Source organism: Mobula birostris, chromosome 9, assembly GCF_030028105.1.
Source record: "Mobula birostris isolate sMobBir1 chromosome 9, sMobBir1.hap1, whole genome shotgun sequence".
NCBI classification, from domain to species: Eukaryota; Metazoa; Chordata; class Chondrichthyes; order Myliobatiformes; family Myliobatidae; genus Mobula; species Mobula birostris.
Window position 1 is genome coordinate 68,357,719 of NC_092378.1, and position 21,072 is coordinate 68,378,790.

Sequence of the window (21,072 nt, forward strand, 5' to 3'; positions counted from 1 at the left end):
CCTTGCAAATGAGTGTAAAATCAGTTCAGAGCTGAGGTGAGTGAAGTTATTCACGCTTGTTCAAGAGCCTTATGGTGGAAGGCAGTAACTGTTCCCAAACATGGTGGTGTGGGACTTCCTACTGATAGTAGCGGTGAGAAGAGAGCATGGCCTGGGTGGTGGATACTGAATTCCTGTGACAGCTCTCCATGTAGATGTGCTCAATAGTGGGGAGGGCTTTCTCTGTGATGGACTGGGTTGTATCCACTGCATTTCGTAGTCGTCTTATAAGGTGTTGGGCACGTGGCCAAGTGGTTAAGGAGTTCGTCTAGTGATCTCAAGGTCGCTAGTTTGAGCCTCAGCTGTGGCAGCGTGTTTGTGCCCTTGAGCAAGGCACTTAATCACACATTGCTCTAGGGTCTGTGCGAGGAGTGGCGCCCCACACAGACTTCCAAATGCCCAACGCAGGCCTCTCATAGTCTGAGTCGACGTTCCCTCCCCTTATAAGGCTCCACACTTAACCCTATACTTTCTGACTAAGAACGACGAAGGAAGGTGGGAAGAAAGGAATTGTTGATGTTCTGGGTGGAAGCCCTGCGACAAGATGAGTATAAAGAGGAGGAGGAGTGATGAGACAGGAGACTGGGACGATTGGTGGACTGAAGCGGAGTGAAAGATGACAGGCAGCTCCCCTCCCTATCAGAACCTGTCGTTTATCTTACACTCCTCCTAAGGCTGCCGATGACCCACTGGCCTCTCTCACTGACCGTCTCCCTTCTTCACTCAGCCCTGAGGCAGACTTACAACCTCAGTTGACAGCTCTTTCCCTCCACCCAGATGTTCCTTGACCCACAGAGTTCCTCCAGCAGTTTGCTTGCTGCTCCAGATTCCAGTATCTGCAGCCTCCAACGAGGAGAAGTGTGGGCAGAGTCCATAGAGGGGAGTCTGCTTTCTGTGATGTGCTGAGCTGTGTCCACAACTCTCCATTGCTCCTTGCGATCGTGGGCAGAGCAGTTCCCGTACCTAGCTGTGATGCATCCTGATAGAATGCTTCCAGTAGTGTGTCGATAAAAATTGGTGAGGAGTGATGGTGTTGAGGGACATTTTATGGTGGGTCTGGAACACTGCCTGAAAGGGCGGCTGAGGCAGCAACCATCACCGTGTTTAAAACATCTCTGGTCGAGCACTTGCAGGACTGTGGCTTGCTATGGACTGAGATCTGGGAAATGGGAGTAGATCAGATATCTCCTTTTCAACCAGCGTGGACACAGGCTGAATGGACTGATTGTATGATAGTTTGTAACTAGTTTCGCTGGTCACATACCCCTTCATCTGGAAGTTGAGAAGAACCAAGAGATTTTTTATTTGTAAATTAATCCCATCACCACTATTTTAGGTGAGGCTGTGGTGATGAACCAAACTTCAGAGGGGAGTGTGAGGGTGGGCTTCGTGGTTAGGTTGAGTAGCTCTCATGGGCCTCACCATTTCTGATTGGACAGGTTTCAGGAGGTAGAACATAGACCATTATGGCACGATACAGGCCTTTTGGCCAACAGTGTTGGGCCGACATTTTAATCTACTCTTAAGATCAATCTAACCCTTCCCTCCTACCTAGTCCTCCGTTTTTCTGTCATCCATGTGCCTTTCTAAGAGTTTCTTAGATGTACCTCATGTATCTGCCTCTACCACCACCCTGGCAGGCCAATCGTCACTCCTACCAGTGTAAAGCATTTACCTCTGACATCCTCCCTACGCTTACTACCAATCACCACACCCCTCTTGTATTAGCCACTTTCGCCCTGGGAAAAGTCTCTAGCTACCCACTCAATCTACACCTCTTAGCACTTTGTACACCTCTATCAAGTCATCTCTCTTCCGTCACATCTGACAGCAGATGTCACTCCTCCCAGAATCAAGATCAGGATCATTGGCATGTCATGAAATTTGTCGTTTTGTGGCAGCAGTACCATGCAATACAAAAAAGTTACTATAAGATACAATAAGAAATATAATAATTAAATAAATAGTGCAAAATGTGAGAAAATATTGAGGTAGTGTTCATGGGTTCGTTGTCTGCTCAAAAAGCTGATAGCAGAGGGGAAGGAGCTGTTCCTAAGTAATTGAATGTTTGCCTTCAGGCTCCTGTGCCTCCTCCCTGATGGTAGTAATGAGAAGATAACATGTCCTGGATGGTGAGGGTCCTTAGTGATCCTTGAGACATCACCTGTTGAAGACGTCCTCGATGCTGGGGAGGCTACTGCCCATGATGCAGCTGGCTGAGTCTATAATCCTCTGCAGCGTTTCCTGATACTGTGCGGTGGAATCTCCGTACCAGAATAAATGCTGGAGGAACTCACCAGGTCAGGCAGCATCTACAGAAATGAATAAACTGTCAACAGTTTTGGCTGAGACCCTTCACAGGACCAGGCAGTGATGCAGTTCATTAGAATGATCTCCACAGTACATCTGTAGAAATTTGCTAGAGCCCTTGGTGACGTACCAGGTCTCCTCAGACTCCCAATGAAATATCGCCATTGGTGTCTTCTTCGTAATTGCATCAATATGTCAAGCCCAGGGTGTATCTTCAGAGATGTTGACAACCAGGAACTTGAACCTCCCTCCAACCACATTGCCCTCCTTCCTCCCTCACTGGGAGGAGCCAGCATGCCCATTTCAGTAACACAGTTGTAGAAGTTACAGGATGAATTGGTGATTGTAATTGTCATATCATTTGGGACGTCCTTCACCCAATTAAGACAAAAGAGTTTTACACCCCAATTTGGTTTACGATGTTCCAAATTCCCTCCCATAAATTGCTTGTAGAGCCAATCTGAGATTAATCACCGGCCAAAGCTTGATAGTTGACAACCCTCTTCCGCACAGAAGTATTTAATATTGGATGGCGTGGTAGTGTAGCAGTTAGTGTAACATTATAACATTATCAGTAACCCAAGTTTGATTCCACTGCTGTCTATCAGGAGTTCACATGTTCTGCCCGTGACGGTGTGGGTTTCCTCTACATGCTCTAGTTTCCTCCCACATTCCAAAAACACATGGGTTAGGAGGTTAATATGTCACATGAGTGTGATTGGCAGTGCAGGCATGTTGGGCCGAGAGGGAACCGTGCTGTATCAATAAATAAAAATTAAGCTCCTAAATTACATGACGAAAGTGGTGTTTTGTAGTTGAAGTGTTTAAAATACAAAAGAGTAAAGTATTTGACATTGATTTATGATCAAAGAGATATTAATGAGTTTGCACATCAGTGTAGTGTAGTTATAACGCTGTGATTAATCACATCCTGTTGTGTATGTATAACCCTGCCTGACACTGATTCAACTTTAAATTTATTGCCATTCAATCGTAAACATGTACTGTATACAGTTAAATGAAACTATTTTTATCTGGGACCAAGGTGCAAAACACAGTCCATATACATCACATAAAGTAATATCAGCACAATATTATTAACAGATAATAAAATTGTGTAGATGTGCAAGTTGACATAAAGTGCACATACGACACATAGTTGTAGAAGTTTATTTACTTATACGCGGGTACAGCCGAACAAATCAGTGTTCCTCTGGGGCCAAGAGGCAAAACATACACAGCACATTCAGGATAGCAAACAATCATATGCCACACAAAAAAATACATTTAAATATACAACGGTATAATGCTACTCGTGCTCTCATTGATATTGGTAGCAGGGTGTTCAGAAATCTTCTGTTCTTATACTGCAATACCTTCTGACTCTGCAGGAGGTCAGAGAGATTGTGGGACAGATAGGAGGGACCCTTAACAATGCTGAGGGCTGTGCTTTTGGTACGTGCCTGGTATTTGTGTGGAAAGACCTATTAAGTTCGGGGAACCGATTTCTGCATCTGTGTGACCTCCACTTGCCTGGGGACCAGACTCTGGCCTGGTCATCAGGTCATTTCTGCAGGACAGCCTTGCAGCGCTGGGCTAGATGCAATGCTCAGTACCCGAGTCAGACCTCTCTCGCTCCCGGAAGCCTGATTTTTTTTTGTCCTTTCACATACTGCACAGCTTTCCCCCAGAGGCCCTGGCTCTCTGCCTTCAAGCAACTTTGCGGTGGTCCCAGCTTGAAAAATGCACAACTCAGCCGACAGATTTTGCTTCCCAAGGCTTTGAGAAATCACAGATACAACAAATTCCAACATAGCAGGAGGTTGTGTGGGCTGTTGTGCTAGACTCTTTGAAACAATATTGCAATCAATCCAACTTGACCCTTGTTGCCGCCCCATGAATTCTGGGTAATTCCAACATCAAGTATTCCTTTTCCCTTGCTCTACCGCAACGTGCTGATGTAATGAAATGATCTGAACAGACTGTGTGCAAAACAAAGCTGCTCACTCTACCTTGGTATACGTGACAATAATAAACTGATTACCAATTATTGATCCAGTTACCAGATTCAGATTCGTTCATCACACGTACACTGAAACATGCACTGAACAACCAACACAACCGAAGGGTGTGCTGGGGGCAACCCGCAAGTGTCGCCACGCATTCTGGCGCCAGCACAGCGTGCCCACCATACTCAGCAGAACAACGCAGAGCACAAGAAAACAGAAGCAAAACACACAAGATGCAATGTCCATGGAAGTGAATAAACAGTCGATGTTTTGGACCAAGGCCCTCCTTCAGGACCGGAAAGAAAGGGGAAAGAGGCCAGAATGAAAAGGGGAGGGGAAGGAGGACAAGCTCGAAGGTGGTAGGGGAAGTCAGGTGGGTGAGAAAGGTAAAGGGCTGGAGAGGATGGAATCTGACAGTGGAGGAGAGTGGACCACAGGAGAAAGGGAAGGAGGAGGGGACAGTGGAAGAGGTGATAGGCAGGTGAGAAGAGGCAAGAGGACAGAGTGGGGAATAGAAGGAGAAATCGATGTTCATGACATCAGATTGGATGGAATATAAGATGTTGCTCCCCCACTTTGAAGGTGGCGTCATCTTGGCATAAGATGAGGCCATGGACCAACATGTTTTAACAGGAATGGGAATGTTTGGCCACCAGGAAGTTCCATTTTTGGCGGATAGAACAGAGGTGCTTGACAAAACGGTCCCCCAATTTACGATGGGTCTCACCAATGTAGAGGAGCCCACATCGGGAGCACGGGACACAATAAACTAACCCAGCAGATTCGCAGGTGAAGTGTTGCCTCACCTGGAAGGACTGCTTGGGGTTCTGAATGGAGGTGAACGGGCAGGTGTAGCACTTTGACCACTTGCTGGGATAAGTGTTGGGTGGGAGATTAGTGGGGGAGGATGAATGGACAAGGGAATCACAGAGGGAGCAATCCCTGCAGAATAAGGAGGAGGGAACGTAAAAGTATGTTTGGAGAAGGCGGAAGTCGTGGAGGATGATGGATTGAATGTGGCGGCTCATGGGGTGATGGGTAAGGACAAGTGGAACCCTTTCACTGCGAAGGCGGCGGAAAGCTGGGGTGAGTGTGGATGTCCGGGAAATGGAGGAGATGCAGGTGAGGGCAGCATCTGTGGTGGAGGAAGAGAAACGCTATCCTTTGAAGAGGAAGCACATCTCTGATATCCTGCAAAGGAAAGCCACATCCTGAGAACAGATGTGGTGGAGATGAAGGAACTGAGAAAAGGGAAATTTTTTTTTAAACAAGAAACAGGATGGGAAGAGGTATTGTCTACACAACTGTGGGAATTGGTAGATTTATAAAAGAGATTGACAGTTTGTCTCCAGAGATAGAGTCAGAGAGATCGAGAAAGGGGAGGGAGGTGTGAGAAATCAACCAAGTGAATTTAAGGGCAAAGTTCATGAAATTAACAAGCTTAGCATGGGTGCATGAAACAGCACCAATGCAGTCATCATCGTAGCAGAGAAAGAGCTGAGGAGCATAACCAGGAAAGGCTTGGAACATGGACTGTTCTGCATAGCCAGTGAAGAGGCAAGCAGAGCTGGGGCTCCTGTGGGTACCCATGACTACCCCTAGAGACTGGAAAACGTGGGAGGAGCAGAAGGTAAAATTGTTAGGGGGTGATGACCAGTTCTGCCATTTGGAGGAGGATGGTGATGGAGAGGAACTGGTTGATTTTTTTTTAGTGAGAAAGAAGTGGAGATCTTTAAGGCCTTCTTGAAGTGTATAGGGACTGGACATCTATAGTGAGAATGAAGCGGTCAGTGCCAGGGAATTGAAAGTCAGTGAGGAGATTGAGAGCATGAGAAGTGTTGTGGGTGTAGGTGGGAAGGGACTGCACCAAGAGGGACAGAATGCAGTTGAGGTATGAGGACATGGGTTCAGTGGGGCAGGAGCAGACAGAGACAATAGGCCTACCCAGACAGTCAGATTTGTGGATCTTAGGTAGGAGGTAGATGAAAACAGAATGTACCAAGCAAGAAAGCACAAACAGCGAAGCAAGCCCAGTTCCTCCCTTCCTACATCCTCCCACGCACATACGCAGACCTCCAACCAAAGGACAGGCCAACTTTGGTCTCCAGCTTTGCAGTCACCTTCTGGAAAATCACTGTTGAGCCTGTCGTGAACTTACGTTACGGTTAAGGTTAGGATTAAAAACTCAACCCTGATTTTCATCTGTCATTAGTGTATGCCTTCAGATGACAAAGGCCGGTGCTCTGGAATCATTCTCCTGACCCTCTCCCTCCTTCGTTAAGATGTCTTACACCCTACCTCTAATTCGAAGGATTCAAAGCAACACACCCAAAATGTTGGAGGAACTCAGCAGGTCAGGCAGCATCTATGGAAATGAACAGACAGTCAACGTTCCGGGCTGAGAGCATTCTTCAGGACTGAGAAAGAAGGGGGAAGGGGGAAAGGAGGATTCAAAGTACTTTTATTATCAAATGAATGCAGTTAGTAACCCCGAGATTCATCTTCCCCACAGGCAGCCACAGAAGAATCATAGAAAAAATATCAACCTCCCCCACCCCCTACATGCACAAAAAAACAAATTGCGCAAACAGCAGCGAACAATGAGCGAAAACACAGAATATGAAACACAAAATCAAAAGGGATATTTCATTTCAGCTGTGTGCATTAGCTGCAGGCTGCCACCATTCAAAATCAACGGGAAAATAGCAACAACAAAAAAATGCAGCTGTCATTGGGCGCAGCTGGGAACGGACCCAAGTGCAAGACACAGACACTGAAGGACTAGGGACAGGACTAAGATACAGGGCGATGGCAAGGACATGGACAGGAAAACCAGGAACCTGGAACAGGACTGAACAAGAGAGCTAGGAGCCCGGGCTTGGACTCCGAGCCAGAGACTGGACAAGGATCCAGTACCTGGGTCTTGCCTCTAGCTCGGACCCCAGAACTAGGCAAGGACGAGGCTTGGCAGGCAGGCAGGATGAGGCTGGAGTCTTCAGGCTAGAAGCTAGAGGCTAGAGACTTGGCTTGGCTTTGCAAGAGGCTTGAGGCTAGAGACTTGGCTTGGCTTGGCAAGAGGCTAGAGGCTGGAGTCTACAGGTTTGAGGCTAGGCAAGAGACGAGGTGAGGCTTGGCAGGAGGCTGGAGACTTGAGACTAGAGGCGAGGCTGAAGGCTTGAGACTAGAGACGAGGCTAGAGGCTGGAGGCTTGAGACTTGAGACTTGAAACTAGAGGCGAGGCTAGAGGCTTGAGACTTGAGCCTAGAAGCAAGGCTGGATGCTGAAGGCTTGAGACTTGAGACTTGAGACTAGAGGCGAGGCTGGTGGCTGGAGACTTGAGACTAGAGGCGAGGCTGGTGGCTGGAGACTTGAGACTAGAGGCGAGGCTGAAGGCTGGAGGCTGGAGAGTTGAGGTGAGGCGAGGCTGGAGGCTAGAGACTTGAGGTGAGGCAAGAGTTACCGGCAAGACAAGGCAGGGCTTCAGGCGAGGAAACAGAAGGCAGAGCAAGGGATACAAGGAGTAAGGATAAGAACAATCCAGCAGCCACACCCTGGTCTCTGAAGGTATTTAAGCAGCCAGCCCCAACGAGCATCAGCTGACTCAATTAGAGCTCAACAAAGACAGAAACAGGGTAGATAGGAAAACCTGGAGCAAGGGTCGATGGACCAGACCGTGAACTGGAATACGGATTTCATGGACCGGACTATGACAGCAACGCTGATTAAACCTTCCTCCAGCAGCAATTTCCGACAGCATCAAGGGGGAGAGAGAGAGAGAGAGATCACTCGAATGCAAGGACCTTCCCTCGGGAGCAGCAAGCAAGAGGAAGTGAGAGATTGGCACGTGCAGACGCCACCGAGTGAGAGATTGGCACACGCAGGTACCCTCTTTCGGTGGCAGCGAGCAAGAACCTGATAGACAGCACTGCATACTCGATCGCCCTCCGCACCCACCTCGATGGTTTCAATCTACCTGGGCACTTTAATGGGCGAAATTGGCACGAGAGGGAATTGATCATAGGCTCGTGCCCTGTCTCCAGGCTTCTGGGCCTCCAGGACGCAAGCTTTCTTCACAACCTCGTGGAACCATCTCGGAGAGAGCAAAGTGCCAGATCACCTGATCGGCCTGAAAGCACGCTGCCAGACTGTAGATAACGGGCTCCAACAGTAGCAGAGCCACATCTGAAATAAACAGAAGACGTAAAAGAAGTGAAAGGAGTTGCTTCGTGACCAGTCATGAGAACGTCACTTTCAGAAGCATTGATTGTTCAGGACACTTGAGGGCTCTATACAAAAGGCATGATGTAGTCCACCTTTACTCCCCCCTCCAACCGCCAGTCAACTTACATCCCTCCTCATTCACTTCTGGCTGCTGTCTCAGGCCGCAAGACCATAAGACCAGAATTAGGCAATTTGGCCATCAAGTCTACTTCACTATCCCAACATGGCTAATTTAGAACATAGAGTCATCGAGAAATACAACACAGAAACAGGCCCTTTTGGCCCCTCTAGACCATGTCAAAACCTATTCAACTGCCTACCCCCATCAACCTGCACCAGCAGCATAGCTCTCCATATCCCTACTGTCCATACACCCATCCAAACTTCTCTTAAATGTTGAAATCAATCTCTCATGAACCGCATGTGCTGGCAGCTCATCCACACTCTCACACTCTCTGAGTGAAGAAGTTTCCCCTCATGTTCCCCTTAAACTTTTCACCTTTCAACCTTACCCCATGACCTCTGGTTGTAGTCTCACCCAACCTCAGTGGAAAAAGCCTGCTTGCATTTACCCTATCCTATTTTGTATGTCTTGATCAAATCCCCTCTCAGTCTACTACGTTCTGAAGAATACTATCTTAACCTATTCAATCTTTCCTTATAACACAGATCCTCCAGACCTGGCAATATCCTTGTAAATTTTCTCTGTACACGGTTTCAAACTTATTTACATCTTTACTGTAGGTAGGTGACCAAAGCTGTACACAGTACTCCAGGTTAGACTTCACCATCATCTTATGCAACTTCAACATAACATCCCATCTCCTGTACTCAGTACATTGATTTATGAAGGCCAAGGCCAATGTGCCAAAAGCTTTCTTAACAACCCTATCTACCTGTGACACCTCTTTCAACGAATTATGGACCTGTATTCCCAGATCCCTTTGTTCTGCTATACTCCTCAGTGCCCTGGTTGGTCTTACAAAGCACTTGTCTGCATGAAAACCTCGTGCTTGTTTGCATTAAATTCCTTCAACTATTTTTCAGCCCATTTTTCCAGCTGATGCAGATCCTTCAGCAATCCACGATAGGCTTCCTCACTGTCCACTATACCTCCAATCTTGGTGTCATGCACAAATTTGCTCATCCAGTTAACCACATTATTACACCATTAGTCACAGGCCTCCAGTCAGAGAAGCAACCCTGTACTACCATTCTCTGGCTCTCCACAAAGCCAACGTCTAATCCAATTTACCTGAATGCTGAGCACCTGAAACTTCTTGACCAACCTCCCATGCCGGACCTTGTCAAGTGCCTTACTAAAGTCCATGTAGACAATATCCACTGCCTTGCCTTCATCCACTTTCCTGATAACTTCCTTGAAAAACTTTGTCATTGGTTAGACATGACCAATGCACAAAGCCCTGCTGACTATCCATCATCAGTCCACGTCTATCCAAATACTTATATATCTGCTCCGTTAGAATAACTTACAACTTTCCCACATCTGATGGCCAATAATTGCCTAGTTTGTGTTTAGAGCCTTTTTTAAACAGCGGAACAACATTGGCTATCCTCCAATCCTCCGGTACCTCACCTGTTGCTAAGGATGGTTTAAATATCTCTGGTAGGCTCCTGCCAATTTCTGCAGTTGCCTCCTCTGTTTGCTACCCTGAGGCAAATCAGGTTGGATAAATCTTCAGGGCTTGACAAGGTGTTCCTTTAGTCCCTATAGGAGGCAACTGCAATTGATGTCGCTTTGCCTCTCTTTTATAGACTGTATTCGTCTCCCAAGTAAATACAGATACAAAGAAGGCATTTAAGATCTCCCCCATTGGTTTTGGCTCCACACATGGATTACCATTCTGATCTTCCAGAGGACCTGTTTTGTCCCTTGCAATCCTTTTGCTCTTAACATATCTGTAGGAGCCCCTGGATTTCTCCTTCACCTTGTCTGCTGGAGGAACTTTATGCCTTCTTTTAGCCTTCCTGATTTCTTTCCTAAGTGTTCCCTTGCATTTCTTGTACTCCACAAGCACCCCATGTGTTCCTACTTGCCTATACCTGCTGTGCACCTTCACTTTCCTTTTCTGTAGACAAGATGAATGCACACAGTATTTCCTCCAGTGTTGGGGAATCAAGAACTAGAGAGTGCAAGTGTAAAAGAGGGAAGATTTAATAGGAACTTCAGAGATAACTTCTTCACATCGTGGGTATACGGAATGAGGGAGTGTTTGAGACAGGGACGGTACATTAATATTTGGAAGGTACTTAGAGAGGTATATGAATAGGAAAGGTTAAAGAGGATTTGGGTCAAACAGATGCAAATTGAACTGGGTTAGATTGGTTTCTTGGTTAGCATGGATAAGCCGGCTTGAAGGGCCTGTTCTTTCCATACTCTACATCTCTGTGACCAAGAGATCTTCTTCTGACCTGTAGCCTGAACCTTACAATTGTTCTCTAACTGGCTGGCCTAGTTCATCAGTAGTTGCAATGAGTTCATTGACTCCCTCTAGAGGCGGGGGGGGGGGGAGATGGGGGAGAGGAGGAGTGGAGAGAGGGAAAGGTCACAGAGTTGTACAGCACAGAAGCAGGAATTCAGCCCATCAAGTCCACGCTGACTTTTTTGCCCGATACTCTAATCCTGGCAACCCTTTAAAAGGCACCCACTGTACTCTGTGTAAAAATCTTGCCCCACACATCCACTTTAAACTTTTCTCCTCTCACCTTAAGTACATGTCTTACAGTATTTGACATTTCTGCCCTGGGAGAAAAGACTCTTGGACGGTCTATCCTATCTATGCCTGTAATAACATTATAAACTTGGGTCAGGTCCCTGTGAGCTGATCGAAGTGCCACTATGCCATGCCCATCAGTGTCCAGAAGGTGGCAGCATGTCACAGCTTTTGATGTTGTCAGCCTGTATAATTCCCATTCCCCAGCCACAATGAGTTGGAAATGTCCCCAAATTTATTTTGGAGTAAGCCCATCAGCTGATTGGATTGGCCCGCCCCCCCCTTCTTCCTTCCCTTTCTTCCATAGTCTGCTGTCTTGTCCTATCAGATTCCTTCTTCAAACTTTTAAACCTGTCACCTCCCATCTTCTCACTTCATCCCCACCTTTCCCCTCACCTGATTTCACCTACCACCTGCCAGCTTGTACTCTTTCCCCTCCCTCCCACCTTCTTCTTCTGGCTTCTGCCTCATTCCTGTTCTGATGAGGTGTCGCAGCCTGAAATGTTGACTGTTTATTCCCCTCCATAGATTCTTGGAGGAACTCAACAGGTCAGGCAGACCTGGTGTGTGTTCCAGCCTTGATCTGCCTGATTATCGTTTTAAGACTGTGTCTCTGCTATGGTCTCTGTTCTCCATGAGAAACAGTTTCCTTCACCTCCTTCATAACTCCTTGAAAATCAAAATCAAACTGCAGTTACTGGAAATCGGAAATAGGGACAGATAACATTGTAAACACTCAGCAGGTCAGGCAGCATTTGTAGGGAGAGAAATAGTGTGGATATTTGCAGGTGAAACACTATCTCTCTTTCTCTGTCCAATGATGCTGCCTGACCTGTTGAGTGATTCCCGCTGTTTATTTAAGCTTTTTAACTGCTTTGAGGGAATCGGAATTTAGGAGGGAAGGAGGTAGGAAAAAGCTCACCAATTGTAATTTTGAAAAATATTAGGTAGCCAATTAATTTGCACTTCCTGCTCAGCCAGCTGTCAAAGCTGTAAAATCTTCTAAATGTTTCTGAAACAAATTGAAGAGTCTTAAGTATTAATCAAAAGAACATAAAACTGTTAAAACATTTAAATAAACAAATCTAAAAATACTAACTTTTAGCATAATCTCTTCCAGCTGTTGCTCTCTTTTGAAAGAAGCCAACATCCCTGGTTTCCTGGCCGGAGTTTGCATTGGAAACGCCAGCTTTAGTGGTGGGAAGCTGCTGGACTTACTTTGCACCCTGTGGTTGACCGTTGTCCTAAGATTCCCTGCAAACATCTGCCGACAAATGCATGGAAATCCCATGCCTACAAGGGGTTGCAAAGGGAACAGCTGGCTATTCCGCATGGAATGGCTATCATTATCTCTCAGAACTCCTCTGCAAGTTCAGTGTGCAGATTGGATTGCCGTGCTCCAGATACAGTCGTTCATTTTGTGTGTAAAGTTTGTCATTATGGGAAGGTCATTGTCCTCAGTGCTGTTAAACAGACTCTGCCCAATCAAGTCAGAGAGACATACAACATGGAAACAGGCCCTTCTGCCCATTGGGTTCCTGCTGACTATCAAGCTCCCCATTACACTGATCCTCCATTTTTTTATTCTCTCTAAATTCTTTCCTGATTCTACGTGCTAAGGGCAACTTACAGCAGCTACTTAACCTGCACAAACTACCTTGCTGTTCCTCTTTGGCACTATTTATTTGCTTGCTTGCTTAATGTTACGTGTGGTAATTTTATGTATCACACTGTACTGCTGCCACAACAAAGTTCACAACATGTATCAGCGTTAATAACCCTGCTTCTGATTTTGGATGTGGGAGGGAACTGGAGCACCTGGGGAAACCCACATGCTCTTAGAGTCCTAGTGTCACAGAGTGATAGAGTACAGACTCTTCTGCCCAACTTGCTTGTGCCAGTCACATTGCCCTGCTGACCTCCTTCCATTTGCCCATGTTTGGCCCATATCTCACTCAGCCATCATGTTCCCCATACCCTCCACCTTCCGTGTGGAAAAAGTTGCTCCCCCACTCCCTTTTTAACCTTTTCCCCCTTTCACGTTGAACCTATGCCCTCTACCCTGGGGGAAAGACTTTGGCCATTCACCTATCTATACTCCTAATGATCTCAAGCTCACCCCTCAGCTTCCTTCACTCCAGGGAGAACTGTCTCAGCTGGTCTAGTCACTCCCTGTACCCAAAGTCCAATGGGGTGCCAGAAACCCTGGTTCAATTCTGACCTCAGGTGCTGTCAGTGTGGAGGCATAGAGCACCACAGCACAGAAACAGGCCACTTAGCTCACCTGGTCCATTATTCTGCCTAGTCCCATTGACCCACACCTGGACCATAGCCCTTCATACCTCTCCCAAACATGTACTTATCCAAACTTCTATTAAGTGTTGAACTCAAACTCGCATGCAACACTTATGCTGGCAGATTGTTCCACGCTCACACCACCCTCTGAATGAAGAAGATCTCCCTCATATTCCCCTTCCTCTTATGATGGAATGGCAGAGCCGATTTGATGGGTTAAATGGCCTAATTCTACTCCTATGTTTTATGGGATTATGTTCTAAACATTTCACCTTTCACCCTTAACCTATGAGCTCCATTTGTAGTCTCACCCAGCCTCAGTGGAAAAAGCCTGCTTGCATTTATCCTACCTATTAATTTGCATACCTCTATCAAATCTCCCCTCATTCTCCTATGCTCTAGGAAATAAAAATCCTTACTGATTCAATTTTTCCCTATAACCCAGGACCTCAAGTCAGACTAATTAAACTAGTAATTAAATGCCTAACTAATCTGATCAATTCTGTCTGAAATGTCCATTTCTCTCCATTCTCTGCACATTCATGTGTCTATTTAAGATCCTCTTAAATGCCTCTATCATATTTGCCTTCACCTCTACATTTACCAGTGCATTCCAGGCACCAACAATAAGTAAAACAAATCGCCTTACACATCTTCTTTAAATTTAACCCCTCTCTTTAATGCATGCCATCAAGTATAATACTTTTTAAAGATATATTAATATTAGAGATCTCTCTAGTAAAATACTAAACAATTCCATTAAAAGAAATTCAAAGCTTCACCTTTGAGACTGGCGTTCATAAACAAAAGTCCAGTTATTCAGTTACTAAATCCTCTCGTTAAATTCCAGATGCAAGTATTTTCTCAGGAAGAATCCATTTGCAGGAATGATTTTGAACCTGCTTTTGGCAATTTTCTTTTAAACGTTGATCGTTGTGAGATCAGTTTGCATAGTTGCGATTAGTAAATGTTTGCACGGGCAAGGGGTGCTTGGTTGAGAGGTCATGGTGGTAAACATTAACCACCTGTGAAGACCTTGAATTCTTGTTGATATTGGAGCAGAGCTGAGATGAGAAGTTTTCACTTGAAAAACGCCTGCAAACAGACTGCAGGGCAGGCGAGGCTGGTTAGTGCGATCGAGTGTGACGGAGCAGCTGGGTGGAGGAGAGAGGACCTCCACACAATCAAACCTCACATCATGTACCACAGGTAATTGCCCAAACCTTGTTGTTCTGCAGGCTCCCAGGTCCCTCCAGGGCAGCAAACGCTGGCAGTACCACCAAGGTCCAAGGAGCCAACAGCTCGAACAGGCGGAGCCAGAGTTTCAACACCATTGACAAGAACAAGCCTCTGCAGTATGCAGCCGGCAGTGAGCGAGGTAAGGATTGCAGCCTCATCTCCCTTGGCCTCCTGTTCTTCTTCCTGAGGCACTTCTTACAAATGGAATGTCAGAGCAGGGAGGTTATGATCTAACTTTATAAAACATCGCTCAGACCTCACTGTTGCAATTCTGGTCACCGTCTGGTAGGAATCAACACACACCAAATGCTGGAGGAGCTCAACATCTGTGCAGGGGAATATATAGTCGATGTTTCAGGCCGACATCCTTCATCAGGACTGGAAAGGAAGGGGGCAGAAGCCAGAATGAGAAGGTGGGGTGGGGCAGGGGAAGGAGAGGTATGACATATTGAAAAAGGCCCAAGAGAGAGGTGAAAGAAATTACCAGAAGTTGCTACAAGGATATAGAAGAAGGATGTGATGATGTTAGAGGATACTCACCGGAATTGTACCTGGATGGAGTGGAGAAGCGGGGATTGTTCTCCCTGGAGTGGAGGGCATTAAGAGCAGATGGATGAGGTGTAGTAAGCGATAAGAAATATATACAGGGTGGTCTATAGGAAGAGTGCTCCCTTAACAAAGTCAAGACTTCAAATTTCAAAGTAAATTTATTACCAAAGTACATATACCCATGTTACCATATGCTTCCTTGAGATTCATTTTCTTGCAGGCATTTACAGGAAAAGTAAAGAAATACGGTGGAATTTACAAAATTGCATTAGTGGGTGTTTCCATCTGCGGGGGAGTCTAGGACCAGAGGGCATAGCCTTAAAATACAAGGACATCCCTTTAGAACAGAGATAAGGAGGAATTTCTTTAGCCAGAGGATGGTAAATCTGTGGAATTCATTGCCGTAAACAGCTGTGGCGGCCAAGCCATTGGGTGTATTTAAAGTAAAGGTTGTTAGGTTCTTGATTAGTAAGGGCATCAAAGGCTTTGGGGAGAAAACAGGAGAATGGGGTCGAGAGGAATGGCGGAGAAGATTTGAAAAGCTAGAGGACCAAACTTTGCTCCTATGTCTTATGGTCTAAAAACAATTGACAGACAACCAATGTGCAAAAGACAAACTTTGCAACTACAAAACTAATCAAAATCAGAGGTAGTTGAAACTAGGGAACATAGATTTAGAGCAGGGGTTCCCAACCTTTGTTATGCCATGGACCCCGACCATTAACCGAGGAGTCTGTAGACCCCAGGTTGGGAACTTGTGATTTAGAATGAAGGGGGAAAAGATTTATCAGGGATCTGAAGGGAATCTTCTCCATGCGGAGTGGTTGAGTAACTGGAACAGACTGTTGGAGAGAGTGGGGGAAGCAATGTTCCCAACAGTTTTTCAGTTTTGTCAGGCCGAACACTTGAAATATTTGGGTCGAGTGCTTGGACGATGGGTACCCCTGAGTCAACATTGGCATGGTGGACCGGATGGCCTGTTTCCATGATATATGACTCATTCTCAGAGTTTTTTATCATCATTGTAAGGATCAAGTCCCACTTGGTGGTGCAATAATATCAGTGCCGGACTCCGGAGTGAAGGTTCCTGGGTTCGAATCTAAGTCAGGTTGAGTGTCGAGCTAGCAATTCAGCCTCATAAAAACAAGAATAGTTTGCTATGGAAACACCGTTAAAAGACAGTGCCCCAATAACTCCACTGCCGAGTTAAGGGCTATTCTTCTTCTGTAAGGATCGAGGTTCAGGGATCAACTTTATACAAGATTCAAGATTGTTTCATGTCATTTCCAGTACACAAGTGCAAAGGAGAATGAAATAATTGTTACTCTGGATCTGATGCAGCACAATAAAAAATACAATTAGATAAAGAACATAATAAAAAAAACACAATGAAAATAAATACATAAGAAAGCTTATATACATTGACTGATTTCATGTCCATAAAATGATTCTAGGCACGGGAGGCTCTGTACATTAGGTGACTGGCAGGAGATGATAAAGTAGTGGTGCTTGGGGATGTGGAGGGGTGAGTTATTGGGTGGTGGTGTTGATCAGTCTTATTGCCTGGAGAACGTAACTGATTTTGAGCCATATACATTTACGTGTATTAGGAATTTGCTGTGGTATGCTGGTGCGACATGCAACAAAAAAGAACAATATTCGGAATTTATAAAGAATACAAAATAATTATAAAGAATGGTGTCGAGTGCATAGGCCTCCATTGGTCAAAGTTGACTGTGGAAATTGCATCTTAGCTGTCTAGATACGCAAGACTGCGCAGTGTGATATGGAGAGCAAGCTGTTGCCCATGTAGCAAGCTCCCCCTCTCCACACAGCTGATGAACCCAGAGGACTGGCAGAGACCGATACAGTTTGGTACCAGCAGCGTCACTGGAGTTGCCAGTCAGCATTGAACTCAACATAGGCCTGCCTTAGGGACTTCAGCTCCTGAGTTTTCCCTCAGGGTTTACTCCCAAAGCCTTTCACATGAGTGGGTATAGCCACAAGGCAGCGGAGGTTTGAGATCAGGGTTTTCCTTCTCCTAGTTGAGCTGCCAACCATGGCTAACGAGCCCCAAAGCGACTGGCTTTATGGTGCCAGTGACCCACCTTTGCCCCTTCTCCTGTCAGTAGAAACTGTTCCTCTGGGCTCAGTAGCTGAGCTCCATGTGAAGGCTAGGAGTTGGACTTGGTTATCAGAGGCTATTTGAGATGCACGCCATTGGGAGCATTTAATAGGTAGTGGGAGCTTGTCCCCACTACCACTCGCAGCTAGAACAAGCATAAGTAATTAGATAAACATAAATTTAGATGTATGAAAATGGAATAAAATGTGCATAGATAAATACCAGCAGGCACTTACAATGTAAACAGCATTATAAAAATGGTTTAAAGTGTTTACAGTGGAGTGCAGAGACTGAGGTAATAAATAGAGGGGTGTTGGGGGGGCACTAACTAGAACGGCTGATCAGATTAAAGCTGTTGTTAACCTACGCCAAGAACAATCAAACCCTTCACTCCCACATTGTCCCCCATTTTGTCTTTCATCCATGTGCCTATCTAAATGCCCCTTAAATGTCCCTAACATATCTGCCTATACCAACACGCCAAGCAGCGTATTCCACACACCCTCTGCTCTCTGTGTAACAAAAAAACCAAACTCTGACATTCCCCCATACTTTACTCCAGTCCCCTTAAAATGACGTCCCCTCTTATTTGCCATTTCCACCCTATGAAAAAGTCTCTGACTCTCCTTTCAGTCTATGCCTCTTATTGTCTTGTATACCTCTATCGAGTCACCTCTCATCCTCCTACACTCCAAAAAGTAAAGCTCCAGGTTGCTGAATGTTTCCTCATAAAATATGCTCTAATCCAGGCAGCATCCCAGTAAATCTCCTCTGCAGCCTCTCTAAACCTCCACCAAACAATCTGTTGGAGGAACTCTCTAGGACAAGCAGCGTCTGTGGAGGAAAAAGAAATTGATGACGTTTCAGTCCTGAGGTAGGTTTTCAAAGTGAAAGATTGACAGTTCCTCTCCTACACCCCCCCCCCCAAGATAATCCAGATTCTGCATTCTGTTGTGTTTCCAGAACCTCCAGGGAGATGTCTGATAGATGTGGCACTGTGCAAAAGTCCTTGGCGTGTATATACAGATAGGGTGCCCAAGACTTTTGCACAGTATTGTATTTGTCAACATGGAGCAGCTGAGTTTGTAAATCTGGCGGGTGAAGGCTGTTGGGAATGGTGAGGATGGAGTGCCGCGGGAGGGGTGTGGGACAGGTGGCAAAGAAGGAGTACTGATTCAAAACAGTTGGTTTATTGATCATTACAGAATGTCTCTCTGCTGCTTCCCGCTCCCTCCCCTTTCCCATTTCCCAACCAGGATTCACTCTTCCCTCCCACTTCCCACTCTCAGTCCACAACAGAGGCCCATATCAGAATCAAGCTCATCGTCATTCACAGATGTCAAGAAATTTTATTTTGTTGGCGCAGTAGAGTGCAATGTGCAAAATTAATACAGTACCGTCCAAAAGTCTTGGGCACCCCAGCTTTATGTGTGCACAGTACTGTAAATATTGGCCAGAGTACAAAGAAATATTCGCCTGATCTTCTTGACATTAATGACTGTGGGACTTTTAAATCCACTTTGAGAACACGTACCACCAGGCTGAAGGACAGCTTCTACCCCATTGGGAGCAGACTCCTGAACAGTTACCGGTCTATACAGTAAAGCTGAACTCTTGATCTCTGTCTACCTCAACCTGACCCTTGCACTTTATACGCCTCCCTGCACTGTACTTTCACTCTAATTGTATCTCTATATTCTGCATTTTGTTTTCCTTTTTACTTTCTGGACATACTTTGTAAATGGAGTGATTTGTCCGGATGGCACACTAACAAAAGATTTTCATGGCATCTTGCTAGATGTGACAAGGATAAACCAGTCACCGATTAGTAGTGAGTTCAGCCTCAGGTTAATCCGTAGCTTCAAAAGTGTTACACTTGCTGGTACTTTGGACAGACTTGGGATGGGGCATCAAATGGGAGGAATGACCCAATGAAGACTGGGTGACCTTTGCTCTGTCCACTGCTAAAGGCGGGATTTCCCGGTGGTCACCCCTTTCCATTTGACTTCCCATTTTCATTCTGACATGTCTGTCTATGGCCTTCCCTACCGGTATGATGAGGCCACACTCTGCAACACCTCCTATTCCATCTGGGTAGCCTCCAACCTGACAGCATCAACAGTGATTTCTCCCTCCTCCCCTAGTCTGTCTTTTACAATTCCCCATTCTGGATCTCCTCTGTCCTCTTCTCATTACCTGCCTATCATTTCCTTCCGGTGCCCCTCTCATGGTCCACTGTCCTCTCCTATCAGATTCCTTCTTCTTCAGCTCTTTATCTCTTCCACCTATCGCCTCCCAGATCCTTACTTCAAACCCCTCTTCCCCAACCACCTTGTCTCACCTATCACCTGCCAGCTTGTATTCTCCTCTCTTCCCACCATCTTCCCCTTCCTTTCCAGTCCTGTTGAAGGGTCTCAGCCCAAAGCATTGACGGTTTATTCCCGACTTGCTGAGCTCCTCCAGCATTTTGTGCGTGTTCCTCAAGATTCCTGGCAGCTGCAGAATCCCTTGTGTTTGTGACTTGCTGGAGGAACTCAATGGGTTGATCAGCATCTGCAGGAGAAAAGGAATTGTCAGCATTTCAAGTCAATACCCTGCATCAGTTTGTTTCCTCCCACCGACACTGCTCAGCTTACTGAGTTTTTCCAGCAGGTTGTTTGATGTTCTAGATTTCAGTGTCTGCCACCTCCTGTCTCCAGTCTGGTTGCACACGAGGTCTCAGGAGAGGTACAACTTCTGATTCAGAGGCAAATGTGTGCTTGCTTTTGCAAAGCATATGCATGTGAAGAGTTCATCTGTTCCAAGGAGACTCTTGTTTCAAGTTACCCTAAGGTTACGTGATTGGATATACAAGTAAAGGCAGGAAGACAGTCACCATCTCTGGGCCTCCTGCACTTTCACATTGTGGACATACCTATGGGCGCTTCAGGCTTGATGACACTGTAAGCTTGACTTGTGAGTGGTGAGGGTGTTTTCTGGGCTCACAGCCATGTGTGGAAGAAGGCACAATGGCCCCCTCTATTTGGCCCACACACACCACACACACACACACACACACATACACACACACACATTTCGTCCGCTGCTGTCTGTGGTCTTGACATCATCTTTTATTTGGGAATGGAAAAGGAGGAGTTGTGCCCTGGAATGAGGCCACAGCATCCGGACTCCCTGCCTCCTGCAGGAGAAAGTTCACTCAAGATCACCGGAGCAAACAGGACAAGATCGCGTGTCCTGTCCCGGTCGGAAAGCCGCCAAGGGTAGGTCTTAAAAGCTGCTGCATGTTTGACGAGGAAGGCTGGACACATTTGCAAAACAGCCCTGATTAATCAACTAAATGCTCCTCTGCTGGTGAGTCTCTGTTGTGAAGGAATGAGGGGAGGCGGACTGCCTGCTCAGTAACCACACCAGTGCTCTGAAGTTCTGGGATGAAAGAAAGATGCCGAGAAGAAGGATGGGATGTCTCAGGGCTGACGGCATGGGGCAAACGGCAGACTTGCTGATGTAATGAAAACTTGTATTGCATATAACCATAGTTATGGACTGTCTG

At 46.1% G+C, this 21,072-nt stretch overlaps 1 protein-coding gene across 4 annotated transcripts in view; it reads left to right on the forward strand.

Moving 5' to 3' along the window:
* The window catches only part of nav3 (neuron navigator 3), a 548,130-nt gene that overhangs the window by 151,592 nt on the left and 375,466 nt on the right, over positions 1-21,072 (forward strand). For all 4 annotated transcript variants that reach the window (XM_072268225.1, XM_072268222.1, XM_072268223.1 and 1 more), the window contains one exon: positions 14,848-14,987. In XM_072268225.1, the coding sequence (XP_072124326.1) occupies positions 14,848-14,987 (140 nt within the window). The remainder of the gene's footprint in view (positions 1-14,847; positions 14,988-21,072) is intronic.